This window comes from Equus przewalskii, chromosome 1, assembly GCF_037783145.1.
Source record: "Equus przewalskii isolate Varuska chromosome 1, EquPr2, whole genome shotgun sequence".
NCBI classification, from domain to species: domain Eukaryota; kingdom Metazoa; phylum Chordata; class Mammalia; order Perissodactyla; family Equidae; genus Equus; species Equus przewalskii.
Window position 1 is genome coordinate 146,028,824 of NC_091831.1, and position 25,693 is coordinate 146,054,516.

The window sequence follows — 25,693 nt, forward strand, 5'->3', positions numbered from 1 at the left end:
CAAAAAAAAAAACAAACATAGACAAGGAGGGCTAACATTTTCTTGGGGACAGATTGGCTAGAGGAGAGGGACTATGCTGGGAGTGGTGAGAAGTAAGAATGCAAGCGTAAATTAAGGCCAGATATGGAGGGTCATAAGTGTCAGGTTAAGGAGTGTGCCTTTTGTGTGGAAGGCTCTGGGGTATCTCAGAGCTTTTAATGTAAAAAGATGGCATAATCAAATTGTCTTGAGGAAGGATATTCTGGTGCTGTGTTAAGGGGTGGGTGGTGGGGAGAGACAGTAAGCAGGAGACCTGATAGAGGCTGTTACGGTCATTACATGTGAAGTGAGGAGGTCAGAATTATGTAAATGTGAAAAGGGACAGATGGATACCAAAGATGTCCTCATGGAAGGAGTGGAGGCACTTGATGACACAGGAATGGGTATAGACTGAGAAGGAGAAGGGTGAACCAATTGTGAGTAAAGGCAGTGAGCCTAGAGGTACCTGGGGACCATGCTAGGATCATGGTCAAACGTGGAGAAGTCAGAAACACATTCCATCCGGGGTATGCACACTTGGAGAACAGTGAGGTCAGTCTATTTTAGCAGAAGTTCCAGAAGGCTGGGAGTGGACCTTTTTTTGTCCTAAGCATCCCAGCTCCCAGGGCATTGGCCACATGGCATGGTAGTCAGAGAGCCAGCAAAGTGCTAAAAAGCATAGTAGCTAATCCAGGGACAGTACTCAGGGCCAGCTAACCTACAGACTAGCTCCCAGATCTGGAGGCTGGTACAAGGGCAAGTGAAACTGTTAACTTGAGTCCCAGAAAGTAGATGCTGGGGTGACTCTGGAGACATGTTAGGCTGCAGGGAGTAATCAGACTCAGCTAGGCCTACAAAAGGAGTTGGACAGAGGCAGAAAACCATGCACCTCCAGGAGGACATAAGGGAGAAGGGGATGGAGGGTCAGAGGAACAGGGAAAGGAGAGGAAAGAAGTAAGAAAGAGGGACTTGCATGCATGGAGCCTCATTTAATCCTCACACCAACCCTGTAAGGCCGGTATTACGGATTCTATTTTACCGACTTGGAAACTGAGGCTCAGAGAGGCTAAGTTTCTTTCTCAAGTTTGCACAACTAGTACTTGGTGGACAGGACTGTACCAGGCTTCACAACCCTGCTCTTTTGTCTGCCCCTGGCTGCCCTGTGGCAGGGTTGGAGGTGGCCCTCATAGACCTCCAGAGCTCCTGGAACAATGTGCGGCACCACACTGAGGAGATCAGCTCTGAGCGCCTCCTTGTTCGCCGGGGCCAGGCCTTCAACATCACTCTGTACTTCAGAAACCGGGGCTTCCAGCCAGCCCTAGACAACCTCATCTTCGTGGTGGAGACTGGTGAGGACCCCAGCTGGCTCACAGGGGTTTCGTGTGTGTGTGTGTGTGTGTGTGTGCGCGCGCGCGCGTGCGCGCGCACACTATTCTGGGGGCTAAGAGGTCACCACAGGGGGCCTCAACTCTGTTTCCCTCTCAGGACCGCTGCCAGACCTGGCCAAGGGGACCCGAGCCATATTCAGCCTGGCAAGTCGCCATGGGCCCAGCCCCTGGATAGCCTCGCTGGAAACCAACGGGGCCGCCTCCCTGGAGGTGAGCCTGTGTGCCCCTCCCACAGCAGCTGTCGGTCGATACCTCTTGAAGGTTCACCTCAATTCCTTCCAGGGGTCTGTCATGGCCTACCAGCTTGGGGAGTTCATTCTGCTCTTCAATCCCTGGTGCCCAGGTAAGGCGGGGTGCCCACGTGAGGGTCTCTTGTCTAGACCCCTTTGTCAGTGCCGCAGAGAACCATGCTCCAGGATTTCTAGACTCCCGTTCCCTGGCCACCCACAAACCTCTCAATCCCATGCACTCAGCATTCACTCCCAACCAGCAACAAGCAGGGCAGGAAGGACTTCCTGTTTATTTACTTTCTAGAATTTTAAAATTATAAGCCAAGTCATCTTTACCTAAAAAGAAAACTATTATAAAATTTGACCACTAACATCTATCTTTATCATACATTTTTAAGTTAAGTCTAGTTTTTTCATTAGAAGAATAGTTAAGTGCATTGCATTGAATATTTGTAGAATGAAATCAAGGGTAAAACCAAAAAAAAAAAAAAAAAAACAGAGAGAAGTATAAAGTAAAAAGTAAAACCTTATCCCAATCTCCAAGTTTCACCCTCCAGAGGAAATCTTGTTAACATTTTCTTGTGTAGCCTTACAAAAATGTTCTATGCTTAATCAAATATGTATTTATGCATATATGCGTATGTGTGTGTGATTATACAATCATACCAGAAATGGGATTATATGATACATAGCATGTTCGAACTTGCTTTTTTCATTTAACAATTCAACTTTGTACATATTCTCTATCAACATATTTTTTTAATGGCTACAATTATTCCACTGTTTAGATGCACCAAATATATTTAACTAGTCCCCTATTTATGGGCATTTTGTCTGTTTTAAGTTTTTGTCCTAGACAAACAAAGCTACAGGGACTATCCCAGCACCACCTGTTCCACAGTCCCTGTCCTCTAAATCTACCTGGGGCAGGGGTAGTTACATAGACATAGGGACATGGTGTGGGCAGAACGAAGGACAAGCCAGGAGGAGAGAGTAGGAAGAAGGGCAGGAAGAGTTGAGAGTAGAGACTGGATCTGGTGGGGGCTTTGAGGTGGAGGCCAGACTCAACAAAGTCTTACTTCTGACTTAGAGGATGTCCCCCTTCCCTTCCTCCCTCTCATTCTACTTTCCCCTGCAACCTTACCCCAAGAGGACCTGCTGCGTCATGCCTGAACCCAGGACCTTGGCTGGGTTCTAACATCTTTAACCACCTCCCACAGCCCTCTCACTGAATGGCTCAGAACTTGTACCATCTGCCAGGTAAAGGGGCTTTGACACTGGATCAAGGATAATTGTCTGTCTGTCTATCTCTGCCTCTCTCTGTATCTCTTTTACACACACACACCCTTTCTAGCCTCCAAGACTATGGGCTTCAGACTTGAACTGAGGGCCCGCTGATCTGTGGGGAGGAAAGTGATATCTGTGAGGCCTTCTTTTTTGAGGTTTATGCCCCATCCGTGTCCCAGGGAGACACAATACTGGGGCTGGGGACGGATAGGGCTGAAGTCAGAACCAGCAGCTGCCTCATCGCCACATCCAGGATGTTGGCTGGGGAGCCCCACTCCGTAGCTCCAGCCACTGCTGGCCCCTGCTGTAAGGGGATGTGTGTGGCTTCAGACATGAACCTGCAGCTCTCAGCACGCTGGTCCCAAACCTCAGTATAATACATCTCAGCAAGAAGTCCTCCTCCACCAGCGACCCCTCTGCCTATATCTGAGGCTGCCTCTGAAGAAGAGCACCTTCACCTCAGGGTCAGGCAGGGCTTCCAGGCAGTTCCAGGACACTGCAAACAGGATACCTGCCCCCATTGCTTTTTGTTTGTTCATTCTTAACTTTTAAAAGATAATTTTTTATATTATAAAACTCATGTTTATTTCAGGGAATCTAGAGAATACCAGTAGTAAAAAAAAATTACTATTAACGTCTTTTAGAATAGGCTTCAAAAATCCTCTCTTCATATAAATATACACAGTTTTAACAAAAGTCAGTTCATGCTGCACACATTATTATGTAACCTATTTAAACTTATATCACACGTCGACTTTTATGTCCACATGTGTGCATTTCTATGTCTACAAGTACAATTTTGCACCCTTAGATTAATGGTGTAGAGAATTCTGTGGTTGCACTGAAGACGATTTAACCACTGCCTAAGGATGGGATGTTTAGGTCGTTTCCAGCTTTTCAGTGTTATAAACAGCCCTCAGATGAACAAGTTAGTATCTAAATCTTCGTGCACCTTCTAAAAAGTTTCCTTAGATTAAATTCCTACAAAAGGAATGATGAGGTCAACGCCAACCTGTAAGTTCTGGTTTGCTCTCTTCCGACCTGGATTAATTGACTATAGCAGAAAGAGCACGGAGTGTGGAGTCACACGGCCTCTGTGTTCAAATTTCACTCCATACTGACGCATGATTTGGGCAAGTTACTAATCACACTGAACCTGTTTCCTCAACCTTAAATGGGGCTAGGATGTATATGTGCTCTGAAACCAAAAAATTCCACCCAAGGTGAATTTTTGCTATTCCACCTCATGTTCATTTTGAGCCTGCTGCTGTTGTCGGGCACAGCAGAAGGTGTGTCTCTCCAAGACCCCCATCTCCTGCCCCTCTTGGTGTCACCCAGTGCTCTCCCCAGAGCTTGGTTTCCATAGGACAGCACCTTCTGGGATTGGGAGTGGGGCAGGAAGGGTAGGATGACTTTTGCTCCTTCTTGTTCTCCCATTTTGATTCCCAGAGGACGCTGTCTACCTGGACAGTGAGCCCCAGAGGCAGGAGTATGTCGTGAATGATTACGGCTTCATCTACCAAGGGAACAAGAACTGGATCCGCCCATGCCCCTGGAACTACGGACAGGTGAGTCGCAGCCCTGCTCAGGGCCCATCGGGGCCCTGGACTCCTGCGGAGAGGGGAGCAGAGGCAGGCTGGGACAGTCCCTCTCGTGCGAGGTTCATCCAGAGATGGTAACTTAGTGGCACCAGGAAGATGGGAGATGGGACCCCAGGGTGGTAGAGGAGCAGCATAGAAAGTTGGAAGGTGCTCTTTGCTGATCATGTCTGGTTTGGAGAGCAACAGTGGAGGAGAAGGGCAGCTAAAGGCACGCAGCCAGGAATTCCATGAGTCTGAGGCTGAGGACGAAGGGACGACAGTGACAACTGCAAGGACAGTGCCTGGGTTTTTGTTTGCTAAACTGTTTCCATTGGGGCCACATTTGCCACTCCCTCACTTCATCCTCACCACCCCAGGCCACAGACCTTAGGATTAGTTCTACCACCTGAGGAAAACTTGTGTCAGGTCTCAGGGCTGATGAGGGGCTGCCTCTTTACTTGTTTGTTTTGATTATATATCTTTTTCATTACAAAAGTAATACATGGTTGTTTTTCAAACTTTACAAAGTAACATTATAAAAATGAAGATCATCCTCAGCACTGTCACCAGCATGGTGTATGTTTGTCTACATTTTGTTTCCTGCGCATATTCTAAAACACGTGATTTTATTCGTAAAAATAGCACCGTATTGATTACAATGCTCTGCAACTCCTGCCTTACTAAAAGCCTGCCTCCTGCCTAAAGCTCAGCCTACAGCAAGTGTTCCAGGAAGTCCAGTGCCAGGCCGGGAAAGAGGGCTCTCGAGGATAAGCCCTGGCACCAGGAATACTGCTGAGGGGAGAGGACCAGCTCTGGTCGCTCAGAAGGGGTGTCGGCTGGGAAATCCTGGGGGTGTTTGTGGAGCCTTGTATCAGGTTGATATGGGTTCCTCTCCTGCACCTGCCCAAATAGAACTCCAACATATGTGGCCTCAGCCCAGCCCAGGCCCCCAGGGTGACTATAGTCAAGATGGGACACAGCAGCCCCAACTGACATCCCCAACTCCTCACTCAGCATGCAGAGATGGGCCAGAAGACAGAAGCTGGCTGTCATCTGTGAGAGACAGAAGTGAGGGGTTGCTGCTTTCTGAGCCCCAGGTCCCGCCCTTTCAGTCTCTCTTACTCAGTGAACATATACTGAGTGCCTGCTCAGCACCAGGCAGGGTGCTGGGTGCTAGAAATATGAACATGAATAAAGCGCTTTCCCTGAGCCCACGGTGTAGTGGGGACTCAGACATACAAGGTTACTTATCATGCAGTGGGATATGTGGAGATGAGGGACAGGCCAGGGTGTTTGGGGAGCCCAGAGGAAGAGCATTTGGTTGGCATTGGGTCGTTGGGGAAGCTTCTTGGAAGAGGAGAGACTTGATCTGAGTTTGCTAAGTCAAGGAATGTGGGAAAATATCCTAGACAGAGGGAAGCATGAGCAAAGACACAAAGGTGAGAAACAGTTTGACCTGCTGGGGGGGTTACAAGATATCTGGTGCTGCTGGGGCAAAAATGGTGAAGCAGGGGGTATTGAGAGGTGAGGCTGGAGAGGCAGAAGGGGGCCAGATCAGGGAGGGTCTTATGCACCTTGTAGAAGAGGCTAGAGCTTTGATGCTGGAGGCCATAGGGTCCTTTGAACATTTTAAAGCAGAAAAGTGACCTGATTAAACTGTCCCCTGGGGAAGATGGATCCCAGAAGCCTCCTAATCTAGCTTATTGCCCAGTGTTACGCAGGAGTAAATGCATTCATTTGCTCTCATTCAGCAAAGATGCACGGAGTCCCTACTATGTGCTGGGCACTGTGCCAGGCCTGGGGTGTAGAGTTGCGAGAAGAGCTGGCGAGAGACAAGAGAATACACTCAGGCAGGGAAGACAGATCTTGGTTACATCATTACAACTGAGTCTGATAAGTAGAGAGATGTAGCCAGGCTAAGGAGCTAAACCAGGCTGGGGCTCGGGGAAGGCCTCAGAGGAAGTGGCATTTGCGCCAAACTAGAAGGACAAGGAGTCAGCCTGCCTTGGGTGGGAGGTTTCCATAACTCACATGCTATTAGTCAGTCAGGAGCCCCACTGACTCATGGGTGCCATGGCAAGTTGGTGCCATCACCTCCAGCAGTAGCCGCCAATGATGAGCTGGGTCAGCAGATGAGGGTGGAAGATGAGGCAACATGGTTTTAGCAAGAAAATCCCATGGGCTCCAGGAGTACGGGGATTGATGGGAGAAGAGGGAGAAACAGACTTTGCGGCCAGTCAAACTTTGGACAAAGCTCCAGGGATTTGACTTGCAGGACATACAACCTGGGTGAGTTGTGACCCCGGAGGTTTGAGACCCAGCACCTGCCTAGGAGGCAGTTCAAGGCCGTGCTACTGGACACAGCTACCTTCCAAATGGGGTGTATTCCACAAACACACCCCATGGGAGAGCTGGGTGGAGTGAGTCGTGTATTTCTTTCCATATCTACATGTGCTAAGCGTGGGTCCCTTGCCTCTCTGCCTCTCCCCTCGCAGTTTGAAGAGAATATCATAGACATCTGCCTGGAGCTGCTAGACAAGAGCCTGCACTTCCAGATCGACCCAGCCATAGACTGTGCCCTGCGGGGAAGCCCCGTCTACATCAGCAGAGTGGTGTGTGCCATGGTGAGGTTGGGTTGGGCTCTGCCCACGCAGGGCATGTCCAGGGAGGGAGGAATCTGTGCAGGGGAGCCCTGCCCAGTCACATTGCCCCCTGCAATGGGAGAATGAAGAGTTGAGAGGCACGGGCCCTCTGGTAAAGTGATTTTGGACAAGACTGATGAAAGAATGTGGGTAACAGGTTCTCTCAACTGAGCTCTGAAATAGCTGGGTGTGGGCCATCACCTCTATTAATTCCAAAGTGCATGTTTTTGAAAAGGCTGAGTGTAGCTCTGGTTTGGGAAATAGTCTTGTTGTTTCTAAATTTCCTTTGCTCTGAAGTATTTTTAAAAGTTCTCAGAGTCAAGCTCTGGCTTTGCAGGGGATGGGGACATGGGGCGGTTAGGGAGTGGGTAGAAATAGAATAATAAACTAGTTATTAGTGGAGCACGAGTCAGAAGAGCCAGCTTCCCACCCCACCCGTTTTCAAGCAGGTCTGGAAGTTCCCAGGTAAAATGGGATCAAAGACTCCTCTGTGTCTTAGGTCCATGGACCTTGCAGGCCACACATCACATCTCACTGGGGAAATGGATGCTTCTAATGCTTCTATATGTGGCTTCTCTTCAGATCAATAGCAATGATGACAATGGGGTGCTCAATGGAAACTGGAGTGAGAATTACTTTGATGGCATCAACCCTGTGGAGTGGACTGGCAGCGTGGCCATCTTGAAGCAGTGGCATGCCACAGGCTGCCAGCCCGTGCGCTACGGGCAGTGCTGGGTCTTTGCCGCTGTCATGTGCACAGGTAAGGAGTGCAAAGGGCCCCATGGAAAGGACAAAAAGTGTATTGGCTCAGTATTAGCCCTGTGAACACTTCTTGTCCCAGTCTCACACAGTTGCCCCCTAAGGGACATTTCGAAGGAAGTTTTTTCCAGCAAAAATGTCTCATCAGGCTTCACATATCTGGGCTTATTTCAGAGGATGGTTCTGAGATGGAAATCACACATTTCCAGGACCTGCCACCCTTGCCTTCTTCTGAGCCCAGATAACCTATAAGAATATTTCTGAGAGCCTGGCTGGAAATTGTCCGGTCCAAGACAGGAATGAGATGAGGGGCCAAGCAACTGGGAAACTTACAAACTGATTAATGCTCTTTCTGGGCACAGAGAATGTTCTTAATGAAGATGTGCACATGGAGGGGAATGTGCATCTGAGCGGCAGTGTGGGCCATGGGGCCAGAGCAAGATGGCAGCCAAAGTGAAATGACCTTGAATTTGGAATTGTCACATGTTCAGTAGGCCTGGAGGCCTGACTTAGGCCAAGAAGTTAGGAGGAGTATGGAATGGGAAATCAGCTTTTCACATAGGGAATGGATGCTACATTAGTAGAAGAAAAGCTAAAAAAATATGTGTGGAGAGAAGGCAAATGGAAGTTGGTTTGCAGATGGCAAGAGGAGCAAGCAGGAGGAGGAGGCAGAGTGGGAGGGGTGGGATCTTGAGGGAACCGATACCTGGAAATGAGTCACACACTGGAGGTAGCGAGAGGAGGCCTTCCGCCTCACCCAGGGCCAAACTTGCTCCTGGCTCTCCCCCTGACCCTGCTCCCATGCCTAGGCCAGCTCTCAGCCTCTTGGCATGCATATCTGTGCACCTGACGTGGATCATGATTAGGAAGTTATTATTCTTGATAGCTGGGGAAAGGGACCAAGTACAGCTTTCACTCATACGACTCTCTAGTCTAACCCAGGGAGGCCACAACTACCCACGACTTGTTTTTATTGAGAACTTAGGCCTTTTGTGTAGAAATTCCCTGTATGACAAAGCCTGGTGCAGTCTGCGTGTGTGTGTGTGCTGGGCCTGTCTCTGGGCTCTTGGAGGAAACCTAGAGAGCCTGTGGCTGCCAAGCAGCCAGCGCCAGGCTTCTGTCTAAGGGCACAAGGAGGTTTCTGTCAACGCCCACAGAGGGTGGCTTCACATGGGTTGGTGAGGAAGAAGTCTTGAGCTACTCCTCCTTTGCAGCTGCAGAGCCCCACCTTGAGATGGATGCTTTGATGGCCCAGGGATAAGAAACCAGGAATTCAACAGCATTGATACCCAGAGTCACAGAGATTTGGGTGAACTGGGATGTCTGAGTCATCCAGGGAGCAGGCATGAGACTAACAAAATGATCCGGAGAATGGATTGATCTTGTGCACGATAGAGAGGGAAGCTTCTTGGGCATGGAAAAGCCTACAGTGTCATGGGCGGGGGTGTGTGTTTGTAGAGGGAGAGGGTCAGGGGTACGGGTGTGGTTGTCTGCAACTGGGTGATGAGAGAGCTGGAGTGAGTGAATGGAGATTATGTAAAGAAAGCAGACCAATTAAAATGTTTATGAGAATCATGGCCCTTTAGTGACCTGGGAAGCAAAGGATTGGGCAAAGTGAGTCAACGTGGTCCAGTCCAACTGCAGCGCCATCAGCACCAGCCTTCACTAGAAGGGCCACCATGTTGTAAATTAATAGAAATATCGGTTTGAAAAACTCATTCATTCACCAACAATACTTGCTGAATCCTCATTCTAGGCACTGTGCTTCTAGTAAACTTGGATACAAGGACAGGTGAGACCAGCCTCAATCCTCCACTAAAAGTTAACAATTTAGTCAAACTCCTTAACCCAATACAGCTGCCAAAGCATGTTTTTAAAAGTTATTATCATTGTTATTATTTAGCAATCACAATAGCTGACATTTCTTGGGGACTTCCTTGGTGCCAGATACTGTGCTAAAACCTTGACAGCCTAGAGTAATGGTGGGGTGTGTGGACTCTGGAGGTAGACCACTTGCCTTCAGATACCAGCACTACCTTTAATTGGCTGAGTAACCTTGGGCAACTCACTTAACTTGTGCCTCAGTTTCCTAAGATGTTTGATATGGAAAGTAATAGTACCTACATCATAGAGTTATTGGAAGGATCAAGTGAGTTGATACATGGAGAGGGCTTAGAATAGTGCCTAGCTACAGTGAATATTCAGTAAGTATTAGCTAGGACTGCCTCGTTTAATCCCGCAAATGACCTTATGAGGTAGGTCTAACATCATCTCTATTTTGCAGATGAGGAAATAGAGTGGTAGGGCCAGTCTTATCTCCAGGTCAGGCATGCTCTAACCCCTAGGCTATACCACTACATGATCATTACTAGCAGTGCCATTTACCCAGCAACCCTTGTGCTTCAGGCACACGCTGCGCCCTTTCACTCTTTCTAATCCTCACAATCACCTGCAAAGTAGATATCATTGCTGTCGTTTTACAGATGAGAAAACTGAGCCTTCGAGGGACCAAATGACTCTTGTCTGAGTCAGAAGTGTATTCTCCCCTCTGCAGCTCTGCCCCTCAGTATTGCCTTTTTTAATGTCAACCTATTAACTTCAACTTCTTAAAGAAAAATCACAGACTTTGCGTGCATCAAAGATAATGTTATACCTTTTTGGATAGGCCATTTCCTTGACATCCATTTAATTGGCTGTGACTTTGGGAATTTCAGAGACATCCCTGGCCTATCCTTCCTATGCTCAGGGCTGGCCACCCTACAGCTCTCAGTCATCAGGATCTTCCTGTTCTGGCTGTGTACTCCTTGGGACAAGGTCAGGCCCTCAACCCTTGGCTAAGGTCTGTGAAGTAGCAGGAATGCCCTGCACTGTAACAAGAGAACAGAGGGGACAGTGATGTTCTGTTGCCTGAAAATTTTCCCCAAAGCCAGGTGTTAAAAAGCCACTTATTAGGGGCCGGCCCAGTGGTGTAGTGGTTAGGGTCACGCACTCTGCTTCTGCAGCCTGGGGTTCGCAGGTTCAGATCCTGGGTGTGGATCTATACTCATCAAGTCATGCTGTGGAGGCATCCCACATACAAAATAGAAGATTGGCGCAGATGTTAGCTCAGCGACAATCTTCCTCAAGCAAAAAGAGGAAGATTGGCAACATATGTTAGCACAGGGTCAAACTTCCTTGCCAAAAAAAAAGGCCACTTATTGTATGATTCTGTACATATTAAATGCCCAGAATAGGAAAATTCCTAGAAACTGAAAGTAGATTAGTGGTTGCCTAGGCCTGGGGGCAGGAGGGAATGGGAAGTGACTGCTAGTGTGCATGGAGCTTCCTTTTGAGGTGATGAAAATGTTCTGGGATCAGATAGTGGGGATTATTGTACAACCTGTGAATATGCTACAAACAACGGGATTGTACACTTTAAAAGGGTGCATTTTGTGGTATGTAAATTATATCTCAATAAAGTGCTTTAAAAAAAAAAGCCAGGCATCCTAGGAATGTGCCTGGTCTGTTCCTGCCCACAACTGCGTGGGATGGGGATGGGGGCAGCCATGACTTGGGCTGAGGATTGGAAGACATGAACGTGTGACTGTGAGCGGATCTATGGGGCACTATCCCCTCCTCTGTAAAGCAGGGCCCTGGGCCCAGGAGCCATGGTGGGAAACGGTGTGGGAGATGAGGAGGCTGAGGGCTCGGGCGGGACCCTCCTCTCTTCACCTAAGCCTCCTCCACTTATGTGTTTTATATATTGGATCCCCACTTACGATTTGGCTTGCATGTAGGGTCCTCTGCTTAAAACTTTCTTGAAAAATCCCTTGTTAGATGTCATCTAAGATTTCTTCTCACTCAGTTGTATAGTGGCCTCTATAAAGTACCTCCTTATCTCCATTTCAATATGACTCTTGTCCTCCTTGTTTTAACTGAGCCCTTAGCTCTCAAAGAAGGAACCTCAGACAAGGCACTGGTGCGTTGTTTTGCCTCAATCTTTCTTTAGATCCCAGTCCAAACTCTCCTTTGTACAATGCCCTCACTTAAACACAAGTTTACCATTATTCTTCATTGATTTATGAGACTGTATGGAATGTCCCCTCCTAGGGCTGTGAGTTAATATATGGCCAGCACTTAGGAAAACATCTGGCACATGGATGGTTAGTTTTACGTAAGTGTTAGATATTATAATTAGCCTGATATTGTTTTAACCTCTGCCTTTTGGACTCCAGAGGTCTGGCTGGGTCTTATTCAAAAGCCGTTTCTAACCATCCCCCAAACCTCAGTTCCGCATCCATTCTACCACTTTTTTAGTTTATTTCTTTCCTTTATTTCTTGGAGTGTTTAAGGTTAAATTAATCACATTGCTCATTTCATGGTATTTATCATAATAATAGTTCTGCTTCAGGCCCTTCTTTTTAAAAAATTAACTAATTGATTTTTTCTTCCTTTTATTTCATTACTCATTCTTATTTGTCTCTCCCCATGATAGGGAAATATTTTGATGTGTTTAATATGTTTCATTGTATTTGAATGTGTTCTCAGAAAAAAGTATATTGTTATTGTTCTACAATATTTTGTCCAGTATGTTTTTTGTTTTAAGATTGGTCCTGAGCTAACATCTGTTGCCAATTTTTTTCTTCTTCTCCCCAAAGGCCCCCAGTACATGGTTGTATATTCTAGTTGTAAGTCCTTCTAGTTCTGCTATGTGGGACGCTGCCTCAGCATGGCTTGATGAGCAGTGCTAGGTCCCCACCCAGGATCCGAACCAGCAAAACCCTGGGCCACCGAAACCGAGTGCACAAACTTAACGACTTGGCCATGGGGCCAGCCCCTGCTTTTTCATCTTCAGAAGTTCCATTGGGTCTTTTTTCTACCTTCCATTTCTCTTATTATGTTCGTGTATTCCTTCACTTCCTCTTGGGCATGTTTATAATATTTAAAATAGCTGTTTTACAATCCTTGTCAGCTAGTTCCATCATCTCTGTCATTTCTGGGTCTAGTTCTATTGATTGACATTTTTCCTGCTTATGGGTCATATTTTCCTGCTTCTTTTCATTCCTGGTAATTTTTTTAATAGATCTATTTTTTAGAATAGTTTTAGGTTTCATCACCATTGCAGATGAGGGAGAAGAATTCAAATATGACTTCATGATGGCATATCCGAAAAACCAAGGCAATAGAAGCATCAGGTTATAAGGGACAATTAAAAGCATGATAGGAGGAGCAGGAAGTGATACTTCCGTCATTTGGAAGCTTAATGCATCCAGGGAGAAACTAAGATGCTAAAAATCATCACATTGAAATGCAACCGCTTTGACTCTATTACCTGCAGCTTTGACTGTATTCTTTAGTAGAAGCCATGGAAGTGTGGCAGCAAAGCTGACCGAATGAACTTCGGCAAATTGCATGTGAACTTCCCACTGATTTCTCTTATAAAATTGGAGACACATTTCCATGTGGGGAGGCAGGACAGAGCGGGAGGAAGAAGAACTGGTGAGAAGACTTCACGGCCAGTCTTGAACCAGATTCTGTGTTTTAATACACCATTAGCATGGTGTCCACCGCCAGTCAGAAGTGAAGCTGTGCTCCTCAAAGGCAAGGATGTTTTTCACTTTCATGTATGCGTCTAACTCGCTGCTGGTTCATCACGGGGTTTGACAGTTGTCACTGAATGAGTGCTGAATGGCTGGGTGAAGAGACGTGGCATTCACCCTGGGACTGCAGGTGCTGTAATAGACCTTGGGAGCCTTATGGTCCTTTCCTGACTCGGAGATCTTGTCCACCTTTGTCCAAATATCGCCGTGTGAGTGTGCATGCATATGTATGCAAACACTCAAACACACACAGCCTATATGGGTTTCTCTTTTACAAGGAACTCAGCTCCCACAAAATTATCAATGAAACGGACCCCTGAGTCTCATGTCAAACTGAGTCATCAGGACTGATAGTCTGCAGAAGCCTGTTCACAGCTTAAAGACAACTCCAATACAAATTTATTTCTTTCTGTTTTTTTTTAGGAAGATTGGCCTTGAGCTAACATCTGCTGCCAATCTTCCTCTTTTTTTTGTTCTCTCCCCAAAGCCCCAGTACATAGTTGTATATCCTAGTTATAGGGCCGTGTAGTTCTTCTCTGTGGGACGCCGCTTCAGTGTGGCTTGGTGAGTGGTATGTAGGTCTGCGCCCAGGGTCCAAACCGGAGAGGCCCGGGCCGCCAAAGAGGAATGTGCAAACTTAACCACTATGCCACCAGGATGGCCCCTTCAACACAAATTTAATGACCATCTACTTTACACTCAGCACAGTGCTAGAAGTGAAGAAATGCAACAAAAGTATCTGATGTGAGCCCTACTCTAGGGGGACTTGTAGTCTGGCTGACAAGATAAGACAAACATATGAGATGATAGAGAGCTTCATCAACTAATAAAATGCGTGGCACAGGTGATTGGGGTGAAGTGAGACCACGAGCAGGGAGGTTAGTGTGGCTGGAGCAGTCAGTGGAACCTTCACAGAGGAAGGTGCACTGAGAATGAGGTGTTGCTGGATGTCTAGTGAAGCTGCAGAGGTGTGGCTTGTAATGAAAAGCATGAGGACAGTTTGAGATCCAAGAAACACAGGTTTAAATCCTGCCCTGGCTCTCCTCTTTCTGCCATGTAACCTCAACCTCTCGAAGCCTCAGGTTCCTGCTCTTTCAAGTTGGGATAATCACAGGATTGTGAGAAGGAGTAAGTGAGAGCATGCCTGTGCAGTGCTTGGCACCCACAGTGGTGATGATGCTGTCAACTGGAAAGGAAGAATGGGAAGACTGAAAGACAGCAAGTTCAGTTGGAGGTGTGTTGAGTGACAGCAAGGTCTCCATATAGGCTCAAGATTCAAATTCTGGAATGGCGGGCACAGAAGTGAGAGATGAAGCCACCAGGCAGGATGAGCTCTTTGTGGGAGGACATAGCAAGCAGGAAAGAGGGAACAAGACCCCCAGGAAACACGTATGTGCACGACTTTGAGGATATCTGAGCACTGTTAGCTCCCTTAGTGTGACATTGAGCCTTGGCCTCATTCCCTACATAAGAAGCCATTCTTGACCCTCTGTTGCTTCACTGTGACAGGCCATTGTCCCCCGTCCCAGTCCTCTCACAAACCATGATGAGGAGAGGGTGAGAACAGACCAGTGCAAATCCATCACCTCTCAAACCTATGTTCTCCTGACAATCAAGCTTGGTACCCACTGCGTAGCACACAGCCATTCTGACACTGCTGTGCTGAAGTTGGAAATCACCAGAATGGGCAGAAGATTCCCAAGACATTCATTCACCCCTCCGGGAAAGATGCACCAATTATCTGTGCAAAATATGTCTGGCCCTGTATAGTTAATGGCTGTATAATGATAAATATGAATATCACAGAGTCTCTGCCCTCAGGACGACAGATTCATAAATCATTACAAGCCATGTCTAGTAGAGAGCTTCAGAGTGCCACGAGACCAAAGACCTATGTTCGGGTGGAAAAATGCTCATCCAGCCATGTTAAGCAGAAGCTGACGCTACCACTGACACTTCACATGGTTATTTATGAATTCATCAATCAGGGTGAAGAACAGAGCCTTGCTCCCTGCTCCCCCAGCCCACACTTCCTTGGCACATTCTCTTATTACCTTGTTATCCACCCTCCTGACAGTAATCTTAGCATAAATGTGCCCATGTGATGCTCCTGACTCGCCTGCATGCTCTTGCCTCACTCCTGTCTCATGTTCCTTCAGTGGCAGCTTTTCCAACCTTCACCCTCCCCTCTGAGGCTGTCCTGTGTCACCATCTACAACTCACTCATCAGCTCTTCTCACTCCCTGCTCTCGTTCCTGGGCCCTGTGCAGACCTGCTGCTCCAGGGAGAGCTCCAGGTTCCCCACGGGGCTTCTCTCCTCCCTGTCCTGGGCTGCGTCCAGGGACGTGTTCCCACCTTGGCCTGGAGAGGCTTTGTGCCAAAGTATAAGAAAGAGCCTAAACTAAAATAAATAAGCAGTTGAATGTTTAATATAAATAAGTGTTTAAACTTAAAATTATAAACATTTTCAAAAGGATGGTAGGATGTGTGAAGAACCCTTAGAAATATCTATATTTTTGACTCTGTCATTTTACTTCTTGGAGTCTGTCCCAAGGGGAAAAAAAAAAAAGATTGAGGGCCAGCCCCAGTGGCCTAGTGGTTAAGTTCGGCACACTCCACTTTGGTGGCCCGGGTTCGGTTCCCAGGTGCAGAACTGTACCACTCGCCTGTCAGTGGCCATGTTGTGGCAGTGGCTCACATACAAAAAGAGGAAGATTGGCAACAGATGTTAGCTGAGGGAGAATCTTCCTCAGAAAAAAAAAAGATTGATCTACAAAGATGTTCATCAAAGCATTATTTACAACAGGGAAAAAACTGGAAACCAACTAAATATCTAAAAATAACCACCACTAGAAATCTTGCTTTTGACAACTATTTGATAACATAGGAAAATGCTAGGGATGTATAATAAGGTGAAAATACTAGAAAGCTGAACTGTGTGCATCATTCTGGGAGGAAGGCTCAGAATCGAGTACAAGCTTAGCAGTGAAACCAGGATTTGAGTGAAAGTTCTGCCATTTTCTAGCTGTGTGACTTTGGTCAAGGCAGCAAACTTTTCTTAGCCTCTGATTCATCATCTTTAAAATGGGGATAATGACAGCAGCTTCTGTGTAGACTTGTCTTGAGGATAATGTGTGTAAAACACTTAGCAACATTCCTGGCTGGTAGACACTATTACTATTATTGTTGTTGTTGTTGTCGTTGAATTGGATGGGCTGCCAATGCTGGACTTGAGGGGACACGGCATTGGTGGTAGGATGAGCTGGGGGATACTGCTGTACTTAAAATAAGGCAAAATGGGAAAATAGGGCAGTAGACAAAGAAAAGAATTTGGCTGGCAAAGGGAAGGGATGCCCCCTCAGGAATAAAGACAACATTCTACCTCCTTTCCAGATTTTCTCTACCAGGTGCAAACTCCCACTTTTCTAAGCTTTTGTTACACAGTTTCCTTCCCTTTCTGCTTTGACCAGTGATGTTTTCCTTGAGAAACTTCTGAGACCCATGGGAAAGGAGGAATCCAAGCCACAGTACTCTCTAAGAATCTGATGGTCTCAGCCAACAATCCCCACCACAGGAAGGAAAATATTCTAGCTATTTGGTTTGAAGGAGATTTGTGGCTAGGAGAGAAGTGAGACCGAGTCAGGCCACCGAATCCTGCCAAAGGAGGCGTACCTGTCCCGCCCTGCTGGCACAGGGAGTGGACCCACAACTTGCTAGACCTTCCGTGGCCCTGCCAGTGCTTGTCTGAGCAGCCAGCAGCTTAACCTTTGCAGAGTCTCTTCCGTGAGCCCCAGGGAGAGGAGCACAGGAAGGTGGAGAGGGAGGGTGGCAATGATACCAACCCAGTGCCCCAAACAGCTCCTGCCTGCTCCTGCAGGGGCCAGTGGAATGATTACCCTGGGCCCAGGGCCCTAAATCCAGGAATTCATAGAGTTCCTGAATCCACAGCCCACAGGAGATTTTTCTGCCCTTTCTGCAGTGATGCGGTGCCTGGGGATCCCCACCCGTGTGATCACCAACTTTGACTCTGGCCACGACACGGATGGAAACTTGATCATAGATGAGTATTACGACAACACAGGCAGGATTTTGGAGAATAAGAAGAAGGACACTGTCTGGTGAGAGGCAACCTCTTAGTCTCTTTCTAGGGCAAACCCTGACAGCAGGAAGTAGACAGGACTGTGCCTATGAGCCTGCTGCTCTCTCATGCCCCCCCACCCCCCACTGTCACCAGCCCCAGGGCTCCATATCCCCAACCCTAAGGCTGGGCCACAGCTGAACACAAAAATAACGATTTTGAGTTTAAAATCCGCACATCACCAGCTCTCTTCCCTGAGTGAGGTTTTCCTTTTTATCACCCTCTTCATGTAACACTCAGCCTGTGGCTCTGGCCTGAGAAGAACCTGAAGTCTCACCTCCGGACACAAAGGCTATGACTGCCTCTGTGAGTCAGCCGCGCACACAGGAAAGGGCCACGAGGACCTTTCTGAGAGAGTGAAGGATTTTTAACTTCAGTGGACTCTGCAAGCCTTCACTTTCTATTCACAAACAGAGGAAAGCTCTTTCCTGGGCAAGTTGCCTCACAGGAGGAAGAGCTGTCACCACTCACCCACAGAGGTTTGAAGTGTCCATCAGTTCATCGTCCCTTGCCTTGCTCCAGACAGAACACAAGTGCTAGAAACTCTCCCTTAGCTTCATTTGATGCTGATTCCTCTGGCTTCTCCTTCAGGAATTTCCACGTCTGGAATGAGTGCTGGATGGCCCGAAAGGACATCCCTCCCGGATATGGAGGCTGGCAGGTGCTGGATGCCACACCCCAGGAGACGAGCAACGGTGAGGCTCTCCAGAAGGAAGGCAGAATCCGCTCCCACAGAAGGTACCCCTGTTCCCGCCCGACCCTGCAGCAACGGTCCATTGTGGCTCTTCTCTTCTCCTTCAGGCCTCTACTGCTGCGGCCCCGCCTCGGTCAGAGCCATCAAAGAGGGGGAGGTGGACCTGAACTACGACACGGCCTTTGCCTTTTCCATGGTGAATGCTGACTGCATGTCCTGGCTTGTCTACGGAGGGAAGGAGCAGAAACTTCACCAGGACACAAATTCTGTTGGCAATTTTATCAGCACCAAGAGCATCCAGAGTGATGAGCGGGATGACATCACCGAGAACTACAAGTACCCAGAAGGTACCACTAAGTCAGCTCCCCTCAGAGTCCAAGTCCTCTGGGCACCCCCGTCCCACCCCAGGGAATCTCCCAGCCAGCTGGGGCAGCCCAGTGGTGGGGCAAGACCCAGATCCACCGTCTCCTCAGCCCTTCAGTTTTAAGGTCCTAGTTGAGGGGTCCCCACTGCCTCACTTCCTCATACCCACCACCACCCCACACCTCCCAGGCCAGTGAGCACCTTCCACAAGATGTTCACGTCCACAGGCCTCCCACGAATAGTACATGAATTCCTCCCCCCTGCCTTCCCGAAAATCAGCCTCCCCCTGGAGATGGCGGGGGAATGAGTAAACTCTCCTATTAATTAATTTAATTAATTTTATTTAACTTGTTTAATTAACTGTGTTTTATTGAGTGTTTGGAGGAAGGCGGGACCACCAGCCAGCATGGAGGCTGATGTAAGGCCAAATGCTCACTCCCACCCCCGCGCCCTGCAGAGGGTGGTTCTGAGATGGGAGAGACCTGGCAGGGGATTCCGACCCAAGCCAGCAGGGGCAAAGGGGCAGCCAAGTTAGTCAGGTGTGGACTAATTCCCGGAAATTGAGGAACACCAACCACCAGGCTCAGCTACCAGGGAACCCAGCAAAAATATCGAAGCCACAAGGGCCAGAAGCAGGGTGAAGGGCAGGATCTGAATAAGGACGAGTCAGGAATATAGGCGGGTAGCTGAGCAATTGCTGGGAGTGCCTGTGAGTGGGTGTCTGTGGTCTGTCTGTGTGAGCCTTTGGGGCTGACACAGAGAAGCTCCAGAATCCAAGCCTAGGAAGGGGATACAAAGCAAGAGACGAGCATTGAACACAGCCCAGCACACAGTCCCTCAGCCCCTCCACCTCCGTTCTTTCTGGGGTTATCTTGATTGGGGTGCCCAGAACGGTTCCTGAGACGAGGATTCAAGTACAAGCAATTTATTTGTGAGGCCATCCAGGAAGGAAGTAGGGTTAGCAAGCGAGACAGCAAAGGGGAGGAAGCCGATGCAGGTGCCTCGGGGAGATGCAGGGCGCCTCGGCGAGCCTGTCAGCACCATGGGCAGCGGGAGCTCCGTGCTGCTGGGGAGCTCTGCCAGTGGGGTTGCCGGGGAAAATACAGGACGAATAATGCCATAGTCTAACTATACCCCCAATTATTTGTTGTTAATCTGAAATTTAATTTACACGGCTTGTATTTTTATTTGCTAAATCTGGCAACCCTGTGAGGGTTCAGTGTAAAGTGTAGAACACTGCAGATTTATCGCACCCGAGAGGCAAGGGGGCTGGGCTATTTACCCACCAACTCCTGTCTGTCAGGGGTTGAGGGCTGCTCCTTGGGGGTGTAAATTTCCTAGCACTTTCGGCCTGCCCCAAGCATGAGTTGAGTCAGCTCTGGTGGCAGAGAAAGCCTCAAAGAGCCACAGGTGCTAGAATTTGAAATCAGGACCCATGGGCACTGAAATGGCAAGTGCCAAGAGGGTGGGGGCAGAGCATTGACAGCATTTGCTACAGAGGTCCACGGGGTTCCACTGTGAACTTGGGGGGTTTGGAGCTATATTCTGGCGGACCTGAGTATGCTGCTCAGTCAGGCAGTATTCTTTCTCCTCCCCACAAGCCTGACAGGATCTGGGGGTAGAGCCGACCACAGAGGAGCTAAATCTGATTTGCCTCTCCCTGGGCACACTGTTTCTGAAGCCAATGCCTCAAGACCCTCTTCTGCCAGGAACCCAGCTTAGAATGACACCCAGAGCAAGGGGACAAAAGGGGCCTCTGCCTGGGAGGCTGTGGAGCCGGGCTCTGGGGACAGAAAGTGCTCAGTGAAGGCAGCTGCTGGGATGGTGAGGGAAGCACCTGAGGATTCCCCACACATCCCGGCCGCACCTCCCCAGGACTGAGGCTGGGCTGCCCTGGGAAGTCAGCCTGCCTGAACTTTTTCCTTTTTTCACTGTGGCTTCTTGGTTTCTCAATTTCCAGGAATTAGTCTACACCAGACCAATAATTTGGTTCTGGGACAGGAAATCACACCATGCCCTGTCGTCTTTAACAGGCTGACTCCTCCGCTTTTGTGGGCTTTCCTTTCCTGTGGGGAAGGCAGGATAGAGTCTAGTGATCTTGAGCACAGATTTTCAAGTTGGGCAGATTTGGTTTCCGCCTGGACTCTGCCCCTTGGAAGTTGTGTGACTTGGGCAAATGACATGGCCTCTCTGAACCCCATTTTCCTCATCTACATATGGAATAATAATATTTATATTATTATTATTATTGTTGGCAAGGATGTGGAGAAAAGGGAACCCTTGTGCACTACTGGTAGGAATGTAAATTGGTGCACCCAGTGTGGAAAACCCACATGGAGGTTCCTCAAAACATTAAGAATAGTGGCTGGCCCAGTTGTATAGTGGTTAAGTTGGTACACTTGGCTTCAGAAGCCTGGGGTTCACAGGTTCAGATCCTGGGTGTAGACCTACACACTGCTCATCAAGCCATGCTGTGGCAGCATCCCACATACAAAATAAAAGAAGATTGACACAGATATTAGCTCAGTGACAATCTTCTTCAAGCAAAAAAGAGGAAGATTGGCAACAGATGTTAGCTCAGGGCCAATCTTCCTTACCAAAAAATAAAAACTAGACTACCATATGATCCAGCAATTCCACTTCTGGATATTTATCCAAAGAAAATGAAAACACTAACTTGAAAAGATCTCTGCACCCCACCCCCCAGTTTCATTGCAGCACTATTTACGATAGCTAAGACGTGGAAGCAAGTCAAGTGCCCATCAATTGATGATTGGATAAAGGAATTGTGGTAAATATATAAACAATAGAATATCATTTAGCCACAAAAAAGAAGGAAATCTTGCCATTTGCTCCAACATGGGTAGACCTCGAGGGCGTTTTGCTGAGTGAAATAAATTAGAGAAAGACAAAAACTGTATGATCTCACTTATATGTGGAATCTAAAAACAAAACAAACAAAAACCAAGCTCACAGATACAGAGAACAGGTTGGCAGAGGGTGGAGGGTGGGAGAAATGTGTGAAGGGGGTCAAAAGGTAAAAAACAACAGGAATAAAAATACATAAATAAAATAATGCTAGTGATTTAAAAAAAAAATGGTTCTAGGCCCTTCGAGGCACCCAAGAGAAGGTCCTCCATCTCCACTGGGAGATTCACATTCACATAGGCATTGCTAAAAATATTAATAATACTACATCTCTCTCATGGTTGATGTGAGGGTGAAAGGGGTGAAGCACTCAGCAGAGCCTGACACTTAGAAAGCCCTTGATGAATGGTACGGAGTGTTTATTAGAAATGGGGGTTTTAACACCCCTGCAGCGTTGGTGGGGCCGTTGGGAGGATGGTCAGCCTGGCCTACAACTGGTTCTGTCTTTGCCCCCAGGCTCCCCACAGGAGAGGGAGGTGTTTCTGAAGGCTCTTCTGAAGCTGAAGGCTAGAAGGTCCCCAGGCTCCCACCGAGCGGCCTCACAACCTTCCAGGCCCAGGTCCCTGAGCGGGGATGGTCCTCGGAGCCTGGATACACCTTCCCTTCGGCCCAGTGATGTTGTCCAGGTCTCCATGAAATTCCAGCTGCTCGACCCACCCAACATGGGCCAGGACATAAGGTTTGTCCTGCTGACCCTCAACATGTCACTCCAGTTCAAGGACCTCAAAGTGAACTTGAGTGCTCAGTCTCTGCTGCATGATGGCAGCCCCCTGCCCCCGTTCTGGCAGGACACAGCCTTCATCACACTCTCTCCTGAAGAAGGTATGGGCTCTGAGTATGGGCACGGGGACAGGCTGTGTACACAGAGTGGGTTAAAGAAATGCCAGTAGGTTGAAGCCAGCCAACAAGGATCCTATGGGCGGACCGCTGTGACACTGCTGTTCCTAGTGTCTTCCTAGTGTCGCCTCCAGCACAGATTCCTCCTCGTCCCTCCCTCCTTCCCTGTCCTCTTCTCCTCTCCTTCTCCTTCTCTCCTTTCTCCTCCTCCTCGCCTTCCTTTGCTACCTCAAGGAAAGTAGCCTGGTTTAGTGGGGAAAGGCTGAGCTTTGGAGTCATCCAGATTTGGTTAGAGACTCAGCTCACCCATTTACCAGCAGAATGACCCTGGGCAAGCCATTTTGCCTCCCTTAACCTCAGCCTCTTCATCTGAAAACCTAATACCTGCTTCACTGGGGCTCAGTACATATTGGCCCCCTCCTCTCTATAGGAGGGTCCCCAGATCCAACCCAGGCCCAGCTGATTTCCCAACTACTCTCACTTCCTCTCTGTGTTCTCTCCCTAGCAAAGACCTATCCCTGCAAAATCCCCTATTCCCAGTACAGCCAGTACCTGTCAACAGACAAGCTGATCCGCATCAGTGCCCTGGGCGAAGAGAAGAGCAGTCCTGAGAAGATCCTGGTGAACAAGATCATCACCTTAGCCTATCCAGGCATCATGATTAATGTAGGCAAGAGCCCTGCAGGTGGCCTGGGGGCTCCTTGGGATCCAGCTGGGAGGGGGTGGACCCCTCTGAGAGCCTGCTCAGGGGAGCAGCCCCTCCTTTCCTCTGCCTCTTCTGGTGACCCCAGGTGCCTCCCCACCAGGAATGTGAGGCTTATCTGAAAACACTGGGTGAGGTCTCCATCCCCTTGCACCATTATGCACCTTATGGGTGGACCTTGTGCAGATGCCATGGAGAGGGTGGGGAGAGATTCCTCTCTTGTGCCACCTCCCGCTGTTGGCCTTCCCCAGCGGCAGCATGAGGAAATATGAGCTCAAGTGGGAGGGACCTGAGTCGGGGCAGAGCACTGCCTGAGTTCATTTCAGGTTTGATTTGCCATCTCCTGGTTGTGCATCCTTGGACAAGCCCCTGGGCCTCTGCTTCTTCAACTGTCAAATGAGATGATTAGACTAGATGGCCTTTGAGGACATCTCCTGCTCTGACATTCTGTGGTCCTCTAGGTGGGAAGACTTCACAGGTCCTTTCCCTTCGGCGTGGTGCCCCCTGTGGGGGTGTGTCTGGCAGGCCCAGCCTGGAGTCCGTTTTAGCTAGGACTAAAAGTGCCTCCAAATTCCCTGAGGCTATTTCCTTCTCTCTACAGCCCTGAGTGATCCATTGCTCTTCACTCACACACCAGAGTGGAAAGAAATGAGCCAGTTACGATAATGGGGAGAGAGGGGTAGAGTGGAATTGCAATAATAAGAAACAAAAACTGCCAAAAGAAGATTCTATCCACTCAAATTATGCATGAGAATCCTTTGGGAGCTCTTGATTATTGCACACTTGGATGCAATCCTTGGAGCAGAAGAAACATCACTGGAGACTCCCAGTGTATCAAACTTTTCCATATACTGGGTTGAGTGGTGTAAAATACTTTACACGAACATCCATACATGTGTAAAGGAGGAAAAAGTTTCACATAACAATATCTTGTGTGATGTACACTGATATTTTCTTCTCTTCTGTTTCATTTTTTAAAAACGTTAATGACACCCATTAAGTGGTTTTAACCCATAGTTGGCCATGAAAGTCCAGCTCTATAGGAAACAGATCTAGGGGACAGTGTCCTCCACAAATAGTTGGTGAATTGGGGAACGAGGCTAATTCTCCGCTCCTTCCTCTCCTCTTGGGTTTCTCTGTTTAGGTTCTAGGAGAAGCCGTTGTGAACCAGCCGCTCTCCATACAGGTGATATTTTCAAATCCACTCTTGGAGCCGGTTGCAGACTGTGAGCTGACTGTGGAAGGAAGCGGTCTTTTCAAGAAACAACAAAGAGTCCTGTGAGTGCGGGGAGTGCTCAGCCTTTGCTCCCATCTCATCCGGGGATTAGCGCTATCCTTCATCCTGGACAGGGCTCCCAGGCCAGGCTCTCAGAACACCAGGAAGGGAGAGACCTGGTTGCTGAGTGGAAAAGGGCTTTGGGGTTATCATAATGCCTGTGATTTCCTGACATTCTCCTTTCTCTGCTGCAGCATTGGAGTTCTCAAACCACAACACAGAGCCAGCATCACTCTGGAGACTGTCCCCTTCAAGAGTGGCCAAAGGCAGATCCAAGCCAATCTGAGGAGCAACAAGTTTAAGGACATCAAGGGTTACAGGAACATCTATGTAGACTCCAGGTTATAAATTCTGGGACTAGGAGCTGGACGCATAGATTTTAAGCTTAAGGAAAAGGAGCAAGTTCGAATGCAAACTATGCCATTCTCCACTACAACAGAGGCTTTGCAGGGCTCCAGTGTGAGCAGAAGAGGAGATGCCGGCAATGGATGGTCTCCGGGCCATTTGCACGACTCCACAGGACTCTGTTGAGGTCCCAGTGATTCCATGGTGTCCCATCCAGAAGTGTGACATGACACTGAGGTCTAAGAACACTGGATGGACTTGGCCAAGACTTACTGCCCCCTGATGTCAAAAAAAGAAGACTGGCTGATCAGCTCACTGTCATTTTGTCATTGCAATGGCTAATACCCTAGTACCAATAAACTTCAGTCCTTGTTCTCATCTCTTTTGTGCCATGTAATCACCACTTTCCCTTCAGCAGCTGCTGCCTGTTCCCTGGATGCTGGGAGCGTCCTATTGTTTCAATGCCTGAGCCCCTTCCTTTATTCAAGAAATATTCACCAAGTGCTTAGCATGTGCCAGGCACTGTTGTGAGTGTAGAGGATAAGGCAGTAAACAAAGCAAAGTCCCTGCCCCCGTGGAGCTTACATTTGGGGGTGGTAGGTGGGGAGGGGGGGTGTGGAAACAGACAAACATGTCAACAAATAAGTAAGTTTCCTACAGTTGGTGTATTAGTCATGATCCAGTTAGGAAAACCAACACCTTTGTAGGTGTTTCTGCATACTACCTACCATCTTTGTGTCTTGGAAAAAAGCCTGGGGGATCTCTCACTTGGCCTTCCTTTGAATCCCTTCCCACATCACATCCAAGAGGCCCCTCAGTCCTAACAGTTCCAGCCTCTTGACTCAAAGTCCACCCATGCATCATGGTCCTGGATGGACCTGAGATGGCATGGGTTCCAGAGATAAAGCCAGCTGAATGATGCGGTG

The 25,693-nt window shown here is 48.3% G+C and overlaps 1 protein-coding gene across 2 annotated transcripts in view; it reads left to right on the forward strand.

Annotated features, from left to right (window-relative positions):
* The window catches only part of TGM5 (transglutaminase 5), a 30,720-nt gene extending 5,575 nt beyond the window's left edge, over positions 1-25,145 (forward strand). Inside the window, exons 2-13 of one of the 2 annotated variants that reach the window (XR_011529184.1) lie at positions 1,188-1,367; positions 1,504-1,749; positions 4,373-4,491; positions 6,999-7,127; positions 7,728-7,905; positions 17,463-17,601; positions 18,213-18,316; positions 18,423-18,662; positions 22,063-22,428; positions 22,949-23,607; positions 24,291-24,424; positions 24,617-25,145. Coding sequence is in view for 1 of the 2 variants with exons in the window: in XM_008528530.2 (XP_008526752.1) it covers positions 1,188-1,367; positions 1,504-1,749; positions 4,373-4,491; positions 6,999-7,127; positions 7,728-7,905; positions 17,463-17,601; positions 18,213-18,316; positions 18,423-18,662; positions 22,063-22,428; positions 22,949-23,109; positions 24,291-24,424; positions 24,617-24,770 (2,150 nt within the window). In the remaining variant the exon portion in view is untranslated. The remainder of the gene's footprint in view (positions 1-1,187; positions 1,368-1,503; positions 1,750-4,372; positions 4,492-6,998; positions 7,128-7,727; positions 7,906-17,462; positions 17,602-18,212; positions 18,317-18,422; positions 18,663-22,062; positions 22,429-22,948; positions 23,608-24,290; positions 24,425-24,616) is intronic. The other variant, XM_008528530.2, reaches the window with a different exon arrangement.
* Positions 25,146-25,693: the final 548 nt, after the last annotated feature.